The 10,375-nt window shown below is 24.4% G+C and overlaps 1 protein-coding gene across 4 annotated transcripts; it reads right to left on the bottom strand.

Moving 5' to 3' along the window:
- Positions 1 to 331: 331 nt before the first annotated feature.
- Positions 332 to 9,720, bottom strand: LOC100202377 (cell division cycle-associated 7-like protein). 4 transcript variants are annotated; one of them, XM_065795444.1, is made up of 2 exons: positions 9,484 to 9,720; positions 332 to 1,342 (listed from the first exon to the last, which is right to left on the bottom strand). In XM_065795444.1, the coding sequence occupies exon 2, from the start codon at positions 1,336 to 1,338 to the stop codon at positions 541 to 543; it is 798 nt and encodes a 265-aa protein (XP_065651516.1). In that variant the 5' UTR covers positions 1,339 to 1,342; positions 9,484 to 9,720; the 3' UTR covers positions 332 to 540. The 4 variants fall into 4 exon arrangements, with proteins under 4 accessions (XP_065651516.1, XP_065651517.1, XP_065651518.1 ...); XM_065795445.1 differs by having other exon boundaries at positions 332 to 1,339; XM_065795446.1 differs by lacking the exon at positions 9,484 to 9,720 and adding an exon at positions 9,082 to 9,472.
- Between the last annotated feature and the right edge of the window lie 655 nt (positions 9,721 to 10,375).

Here is a 10,375-nt window from a genome sequence, read left to right as displayed (position 1 = left end):
TAAAAACTTCTGACAACAGCGTATACATGTTTTTTTTTAAATCTAAAAAAACTTTTTTGGTTAGTTTTAAAAATAATTTTTTTTAATACAAAAATGTAAAGAAAAAAAAATCTAATACCAGAAATGACACATGCAAAATAAGATTTTCTGTTTTAATAAAAAAAGCAAAATAAAAAAACTGTTACTAACACTTAAAATAAAAGAGGCGTACCCAAGAAAAAGGGATTAAGACCCAACCCTTAAAAGCTTTTCTGATCTCTCAACTAAAATAATTTTGATTTAAACTGGTCTTGAAAAGCTTTTTTTTTTTTAAAAAAAAAATCAAACTAACTTAATTCAACTCTAAAAGATATCAGAACCTTTACAATCCTCGAGGTCTTGGGACAATTATAGAGGAGAGAGATGTGTTAACTATATCCTCATCTGAATCATATACTTGGGTGTGCACCTACTTGATTTAATTGAAATAAAAAACATTAGAACGATATAGTCAACTAGAAAAATAAAACTAATCTCCTAAGAACAACTGGAATAATAAAACTAATCTCCTAAGAACGACTTGACATCATCAAAACCATTTTGTTTAGCAATATGAATTAGTATACCAGTGGCTCGTTTGCCCTTCTTCTTCATACAGAAGCTGCAATTACAAATACTTCTACATGGTGGGCATATCCACTCTGGGTTCATTATAGCTGCTTTAGCGCACTCACCGTAACGATTTTTTAAACATGGCCCACAAAACTGACCTCTTATTCCAATGCATTGCTTTCCTCGACATACAGTTTTTAAATCATCTGTTTTTTGTCGGCATTGATGACACGAGGTTCCATTAACAGAATCGTAATTTTTATCACTTGTTCTTTCTGCAACTAAAACTAAGTCTTCCTCTTTAACAACTTCAAAGGGTCGGTTTTTTGAGAAAAATTTATTAGGCTTAACATTTTTAAGGTCCTCATCTGAATAAGTATCTTCAAAGCCATTAAGGTAAGCCTCACTTTTTGTGAAAAGGTTGTTGGAAACCTTTTTGTTCCATGGAAAGCGTATTAAAGTGGACTTATTTTCGTTATCATTATGCTCCACATCGTCATTAGAATCAATTCGTTTTCTCTTACAAGACCGCTCTATAGAATGTCGATGATTAACAAATTTATCAGAATTTGAGACAGATTTTCGTTTTCTTACAGTCACCTGCGTAAAATTTTCCCTGTTTAAAAGAATTCCATCAGGAAAGATTTCCTTGAAGATTTTAGAATTAGCTTCAATGTTATCTTTCCTTAAACGCTCAAGAATACTTTCTGAATAGGTTTCTAGATATTCCAAATTTCCGTTAGTCATTCTACTTTAAAACATAAAGTACGAAATAGAAATAATGAATAGAAATCATATATATATATATATATATATATATATATATATATATATATATATATATATATATATATATATATATATATATATTATATATATATATATATATATATATAAGGGTGTCCCAAAAAACAACATTTTTGAAAAATATATGCAGAGAACACCTTAATGTGTTCTATCTAATCTAAAACACTAGATTTAAAATCTTTTTGAATAAAAAATATTTCAAGGGGTCCCTCAAGACCCTCGAATATTTAATGGGTCCCTAATATTTTCAAAAAAAAAATTTTTTTTTAAATATGTCAACCTGGTACTCAAATGAAGCGAAATTATATAAAAATTTCAAAAATAATTTCGATTTCAAATATAGAATTGTTATTTTTGGTTTTATTACATGAAAAATTACGTTTTTTAACAAAAAACAAAAAAACATTTTTTATGTATTTTTATGACAATTTTGATAAGTTAAAATTTTTCCAAATTAAATATTATTTTTGAAATTTTTATATAATTTAGACATACTTTTAAAAAACTTTTTTTTTGAAAATATTAGGGACTCATTAAATATTCGAGGGTCTTGAGGAAGCCCTTTTATTTTTTATTTTTTATTCAAAAAAGTTTTAAATCTAGTGTTTTTGTATTAGATAGAACACATTAAGGGAGTCTCTGCATATATTTTTCAAAAATGTTGTTTTTTGGAACACCCTAATATATATATATATATATATATATATATATATATATATATATATATATATATATATATATATATATATATATATATATATATATATATATATATATATATATATATAAACAACCTTTTCTATGGTACTTTAAGTTTCTCCAATTAAAATTCGGTATGCTAATTATCTAAAAAATTTTAACATTATTAAATATAAAAGTGACACCGAGTTGTCTAAAGAAATCTGGGACATAAAAGACAAAATGTTTACACCTTTAATTAAGTGGAAAATTGTAAAATGTTGCAATCCATATAACACTTCGTCAATAATTTGCAATCTTTGCTTATACGAAAAATTCCTCATTTTAACATATAAAGGTGATAAATTGTTAAATAAACAAAATGAGTTGATTTCAAAATGCAGACACAAGAATTAATTCCTCTTATCTTATTTTGACACAGGTGATTAGGTAATATTTTGTTTTTTCTTTGGTTGCCATCAAGTATGTCTAAGCAACGTAAAGATCCCACTACACAGTATTTTGTAATTTTTAGCGATTTTTTGTTTGTTTTTGAATTTGTATTAAATGGCTGATGATTGCTGTATAGGCATGAAATTTAAAGTACCATAGAAAAAGTTGTTTTTTCTTCATTAATATATATGTATATTGCTCTATTTAAAATATCTTTTCAATATTGAGCACTCTTGACTATGAGTTTTGATTTATTATTATAATACAAAACAGCCTTAAATATCAATATATATATATATATATATATATATATATATATATATATATATATATATATATATATATATATATATATATATATATATATATATATAGACATTTTTTTAGTCATCCCAAAGTACTTAAACTACATACATACATACATATTTCAAATATAAAAATAATTTGGTTTTAAAATTTCTTCAACAAAGACAAATTTTTGAAAGTTTTTTTTTTTTACTAATAATATTAACGGGCCCATTTAATGTTCAAAGGTTCGAGATATCCCTAAAAATATTTTTTATTAAAAATATATTAAATTTAAAAAAATTTTTTTTTTTTTCAAAAATCTTCTTATCATAAAGGCTGCAAGCAACCACTATTTTGGAATTTGAGTTGGAAGTTACCGGAAGAAAAAATATAAAGTTTATAGAACAAAATAACGATTGACAGACGATTTAAAAGATTGCAAACTATATGAATCAGGAAAGCAAGAAGTAGGAAGCGAATTCCAAAGAACTGATGTTCGAAGAAAAAAACTAGATGAATAAGAGTTTTTAGAGCACTTAGGAACAATCACCGAAAAAGGATGAGACTTAATTGAATGATGGGTAACACAAGTATGAATTTAAGTAGATGGCACAAGAGATTGCTCTTTAGAGCAGTGTCCATTATAGAATATGTAGAAAAGAGAAAGAGAAGCAACATTACGACGATGTGATAATGGTTAGAGGTTGGCTGCAAGAGCAGGTCCAACTATGTTTACAATGCTTTTTTGCACCTTGTATAAAAGAAAAAGGGCATCATTAGAAGATCCACCCCAGATGTGGCAACAGTATTCTATACAAGGCCGGATTTGAGATTTATAGAGATAGAGAATAGAATCCCAAGTAAGAAAGTGTCGAGCTCGATAAAGAGATGTAACCTTAGCAGATGTTAACTTTGCAATATCTGGAAGATCGTTAATGTAAATTAAAAAGAGTATAGGGCCAAGGATAGAACCTTGAGGAACCCCTGAAGTTACAGAATAAGTAGAAGAGTGCTGTCCATCGAGGACAACTTTTATACTACGATTGGAAAGAAAGGATTCAATAATCTTAAAGATGTTGCCAGATACACCATAAGAAAAAAGCTTACGGAGAAGACTAGCATGCCAAACTTTATTAAAAGCTTTTGAAATGTCAAGATTACATTAAAATAGACAATAACAATAAATATATAAAAGATTTAACTATTTAAAAAAAGGTTAATGACTATTAAAATGGTAACTATCATGTAAAAAGTGAAAAGTCCTTTGGTGAAAACATAGAAATTTTAGAGATAAAAATTTAATTAAAGTGTATAGGTTTACAATGTTTTTTAATGATAGAGTTAAAACTCTTTTTGATTTGATCAGATATATTACCAACATAAGGAAGTGTAAAGCAACTATTCATGACCTCTTGGTTTATGGATTTGTATTGATTAGTAGAAATAGTTTTTTTGGTAAGAATTATAAATTTTATTTATAAGCCAAGTTGGATACATGTTGCTTTTGAGAATGTTAAAAAGATTATTAATGTCATAGTAAAAACCAAACTAAGTATTATTAATTTTTAAGGTTCTATCAATTAAGCATTTAATTGATAGAACCTTAAATTTACCTTGTGTGAAAGAGATGAAACTACAAAAAGAATTATGAAGACCTGAATACATTTCTTAATAAAAAATTGAGGTACATGAGGAACTATTTACTATTTACTTTGTTAATAATATTAGTGTGGCATCAGAGATGTTATATAAACACGCATTCATAACTATGTTTCTATATATATACATAAATATATATATATGTTGTTGAAAATACAAAGCAATTAAATTAATGCAGAAGCACATTAAATTTTATCGTTTTTTAAAAAACCGCAATAATAATGACTAGAAAGTTTCTTTTAAATAATAGTGTTTTTGGTTTATTAAAATATATTTTTAAAACATGCGCAGAGTGTTGCTATATCAATTATCTTATAGCCTCGCAATGGTGTGCTGCTACATTGATTATCTTATAGCCTGACTAGCAACGGAGTGCCGCTACATTGACTGAGGGTTTGGTTAGTGCAGGCAGTCTATCATTTAAGATAAAAAAACAAAGTTCAAGTTTTTAAACTTTTTCTGATCTGGTTTATTAGCACTCTCTTCAAAACCTTTCGACTACCATGCAAGACTATAAATTTATATATATATATATACACGCACATACATACATACATACATACATATATATATATATATATATATATATATATATATATATATATTATATATATATATATATATATATATATATATAAATTAGTAAAAAACACTTATCTAACTTTTATCTTCTACTTTAAGTTTCACCATTGCTGGATCATCAGGAAGAGTTACTAAATCTCAAAAAAAATTCAATTTATAGAAAAAAATATTTTTCAGGAAGTTATAAATTATTATAAAAAAATTTTTAATTACTATATTTTTTTTGTTAACGGGAAATTATAGAAAGTAATTATTAAATAATTTTCTTTGGAATGGGAACAGTTTAATTTGGTCATTTGTTTTTATAATTTTTTAAGAGGTATTTATTTTTGTGCCTACATTTAGAAATTAATTCAGATTTTTTATTTAATAAATTTTCTTGATTTAAATGAGTAATTATTTCAAATTTTTCTTGCAAACATAGCATACATTTTTTGGAAATGTTATTATAGGCAGGGCAGACTTTAGAATAGACCATTGTAAATTAAAATTTTTATTTTTTTCTTTTAAATCCCAAATATATTTTGACAGCATAGTCTTTTTTGAATATTTTTTGTGTTTAAACGATTGCTTGTGGTTGGCATAACATTTTTTCCATTCCCCCTCGGTTAAGCCAATATATTGTTTATCAGGGTTATTATTTTGTGAGGAAACAATGCACTTGTAAATTATATTTTTCAAAAGGCATTTTCTATTTAGAGGGCAATCTATTTTTTGTTTACAATTACAATAATCAGTGTTTTTTTCTTTTATATGTTCATTTTTATTAATTGACGCGTAGTTGTGGCCTTTAATAATTCTTTCTAAATATTTTGTACAACTATAACTTACTTTAATGGTATTTCTGTTAAAAATCTTATGTAATTTATTAGAGGGAGGAAAATAATTGTCTACTAATTTTATAAAATTTTTACCTATATTTGTTGAAACATTTTTGCTGTACAGGGGTTGAACCAAATTATGTTTATTTCTATTATGCTTTTTTACAGTTTTCTTTTTAAATTTTAGCTCGAAATTTTGAAAGCCACTGTTTTTAAGGGCATCTTCATAAACGCGTTTAGAGGAGTTAAAAATATTTTCATTTGAAGAGTTTTGGTTTAGCCTATTGTTAATTGAAATTGGAATTTGTTTTAGAATTTGAGGGGGATGGTTCGAATTCACATTAATATACAATAATTCATCATTTGGTTTTTTGTAGGGCTTATAGGAACTTTCTGAGAGGTTAAATGTGACATTAAGAAAATTCACTATTTTTAAATTTATATTTATTTCAATTTGGAAGCCAATATTTTAAAAAACTTTAATATCTTTTCTCATTTTATCGAGTTGTGGCCCTGATTTTTTATGCATTATTATTAAACCGTCGTTGCGATAAAGACCTAATTGATTAATTTGGATTATTTTAGCTAGGGTATTTAAAATATATAAACCTACAAACTCGCAAATTTCTGCTCCGTTGCAACTTACCATTGTTACATCAAAGCATTCGTGCGTGGTTTTTTTCTTCCATGTTTCCGTATCAAAATAGAGTAAATTTTTTCTGCAGTGCTTAATTATACGAATAGTGTCCTCAGTAATTTCTAACTGGGATTTTCCAAATTCTATTGTTTTATCTAAAATTTCTGCTGTAATTGAGGGGTAAAAATCAATAATATCAAATTGTATAAATGTGCATTCATTTTTATTGTTAATTTTAGAAAACCAATCTATAACATCAGTGGTATTTTTCCACTGATGTAAACCTAATTTTTTCCGAATTGAGTTATTCATTTTGTCTAGTTTTATTTTACTAATGTGCCCTAGTTCACTTTTTGAGGGTACTAGTAGCCTACAAGGGAGTTTATTTTAAAAATTTGGTTTGAGATCTTTTAGTGAAACAAACGCTTGCGTTGGTGCAACTGATTCAATTCTCGCATCTAAATTAATATTTTTGGCGATGTTTTGAGCTTCTAAATTAATGGCGTTTTCCAAGTTTTTTGGTGCTTTTGTATTATTATTAGAAATATTATCGCGCAATATTTTGAGTTTCTGGGGTAATTTGGTAAATGTTGCTTGTTTTGTCAGCAAAAACTAAAATATTAGGGTTCAATTTTATATTATTAATGTCTATTTTTAATTGTTTTTGGAATTCATTATTTATGTTTTGAAATTTTATAGTTTTAATTAAGTGTAATAAATCTAATAATAATAGTAATAAGTGTAAATAAAGATTTATATATATATATATATATATATATATATATATATATATATATATATATATATATATATATATATATATATATATATATATATATATATATATATATATATATATATATATATATATATATATATATATATATATATACATACATATGTGTGTGTATGTATGTATGTATGCATGTATGTTTAATTCTTTAATAATTCATCAAATAAATTCATTATTTGTTATTTAATTACATACTTTACTGTTGAGTTAAAAATAAAAATTAAACAAAATATTTATCAACAAAAACAATTTTCTTATAAAATGCAGTACAATTTAATTGAAAACAATTAGCTGATTATGATTAACTTTTTCTTCATCAAAGTAGATTTTTATTTAATGAATGAAATACTACTGCATTGCAAAATATTAAAGTAAAAATTTGATTTGTAAGCTTCAACTTGTTTTTACTTACTATCCTTATGATGTTGTCTTGCTGTTTTAATTTTATTTATACCCTAATATATATATATATATATATATATATATATATATATATATATATATATATATAAATATATATATATATATATATATATAAATAATATATATAATATATATATATAATATATATATATATAATATATATATATATATTATATATATATATATATATATATATATATATATATATATATATATATTTTTATATATATATATATATGTATATATATATATTAGGGTATAAATAAAATTAAAACAGAAAGACAACATCAAAAGGATAGTAAGTAAAAACAAGTTAAAGCTAACAAATCAAATTTTTACTTTACTATATATATATATTATATTTTATTTTTACTATATATATATATATATATATATATATATATATAAAATTGTGAGCTCGGGTCAAAATTTATCAATAGTAAAATGTCTATGGATTCTTCAAAAAAAATTATTTTTTCATTAGAATAATTAAACTTCTGCCTTACTTATAAATTAAATGACTGCAGACAATCAGAATTCAAAATTCTGTTTTTTTTATCTAAATTGGTAATTAATTTAAATTTTTCTTGCAAACACAGCATACATTTTTTAAAAACATTATTATATGCGGGAGCAGTTTTTAGATGAGACTAATTAAATTTAAATTTTTTTTTTCCCTTTAAGATCCCAAAAAAATTTTGACAGTTTTTTTTTTGTAATTCCAATTATATGTATTTTTTCCTTTTAGTAAAATATTTTTAATAAACAATGCAATGTTGCCTTTTACAATTTTTTTTTAATTTTTTGTACAACTTAACTTTCATAATAGTATTTCTATTATAAATTTGTGCATTTTTTTAGTGAGAGGTAAATGTTTTTGTACTAATTTTAAAAGTTTTTTATAAATTTCTTAAAATATTTTTGCTGTACAGAGATAACGAAATGATGTTTGTATTTCTATTTTGCTTTTTAGCAAATCTTTTTTTTTTTATTAATTTTATTAATTTTAATTTAAAAATTTTAAATCCGCTATTTTTAAGAGCATCTTCATAAACACCTTTAGATGAGTGAAAATTATTTGCATTAAAAGAGTTTTGATTTAGTCAATTATTAATTGAAACATGAATTTGTTTTAAAATTAAATGGGGATGATTTTAATTTACATTAAAATACATTAGGATTTTTGGATTTTTTAAATTTATATATATATGTATGTATATATATATATATATATATATATATATATATATATATATATATATATATATATATATATATATACATATATTTAAGTAGATATAATTAGTAAAAACAAAATTTATAATATATAAAAACAAAAAAATACTTACTAATAATAAAATGGAATGAAACATAATATTCTATTTTATAAAATTAAAGGTTATATTTACAGGAATTAACCTCCCAAAAAACCCAATCATTTGATGGTAATGTTGCAGAATAGCGGCTAAAATCATTTTATTATTTTGCTTGAAAAAAATCTGAGATGGAGTTTAATTAAAGTAAAAAGTAAGTTTGGAAATAAACGTAAAAGCTTGTTAAATGTAAATTGCGACGACAGTTTGGTACATCAGAAGATCTATTTACATCTTATCTTCACGAGTTTATTTAGCGTCAACGTTTTAAATATGTCCTTTATTTTCAGCATTTATTACTTGCCTTGTTTAAACCGTCATAAAAAACATTTAATAATAAAGTTATAAAAAAAATCGAACATAAAAAAAATTAATTACTATTTCAAAGTCTCATTCGTTTAGTTTTCGCAAAAAGTTAAATTTATTTATCTTAGGTATCTTTATCTGCTGTTATTCTGCAACATTGCCCATTTGATTACGTCAGGTACCCTAAACACCAGAAACATCTCGATCGAAGAATAGTAGATTAAGTAAAATAATAAGTTTCACAAAATTAATGGACTTTAGTGCAGAGCTGAGTAGACAGTCAGATTCGCATGAATTTGTATCCCAATGCGTGACTCAAAACGAGGATGTTTTCAAAGTATTATTTTTAGAATTGTTCCTCTCCGTCCGAACATTTTTTTTAGAATATAATCAACTTAAAATTTTAGGGGGAGTTTTAAAAATGTTTTTTGAGAAAGTATACCAAATGTTCGTGAAAAAAGTGAGGGCGCATTAAAACTCAATAATAATACGTGAATTTTTTAGCATTATATATTTTGTTTTAACGCTAATTGATATTATATTAAAACGCTACTTTATTATAAATTTGACATGATTACATATACCCCATACATAATATTTCCCTAGAGAGATGTTATAGGTATTTTTAAACTTTTTTAATTATTTCATTACAAAACTGGCTAACTGTCTGATTAGCTTAGGTAATATCTAAGGTCAATATATGATGCTTAGAGACGTTTATATTAAAATATTATCATTTACATTTAAGTATTATTTACACTAATAGTCTCGTGAACATACTCCTTCCTTGTGACAAAATGGTCAATATCATTTGGTTCATTCGGCTCGAGACGACATAATTTGGTTATTGAACTTTTTAAAATAACTTTCCCAACTTGAACATTAGCCACACATACTAACCCATTATTTCCAGGAAAAATCTCCGTTACTTGACCTAGTGGCCTATTGCCCCTCGAAGTATTTT

The sequence above is a fragment of the Hydra vulgaris genome, chromosome 04 (genome assembly GCF_038396675.1).
Source record: "Hydra vulgaris chromosome 04, alternate assembly HydraT2T_AEP".
Taxonomy (NCBI): domain Eukaryota; kingdom Metazoa; phylum Cnidaria; class Hydrozoa; order Anthoathecata; family Hydridae; genus Hydra; species Hydra vulgaris.
Note: the sequence above shows the minus strand (reverse complement) of the source record. Positions and strands in the feature narration are given on the sequence as shown.

What these genes read in the sequence shown, in the direction of transcription:
- LOC100202377 (XM_065795444.1), bottom strand. Translation starts at nt 1,338, where the DNA reads ATGACTAACGGAAATTTGGAATATCTAGAAACCTATTCAGAAAGTATT.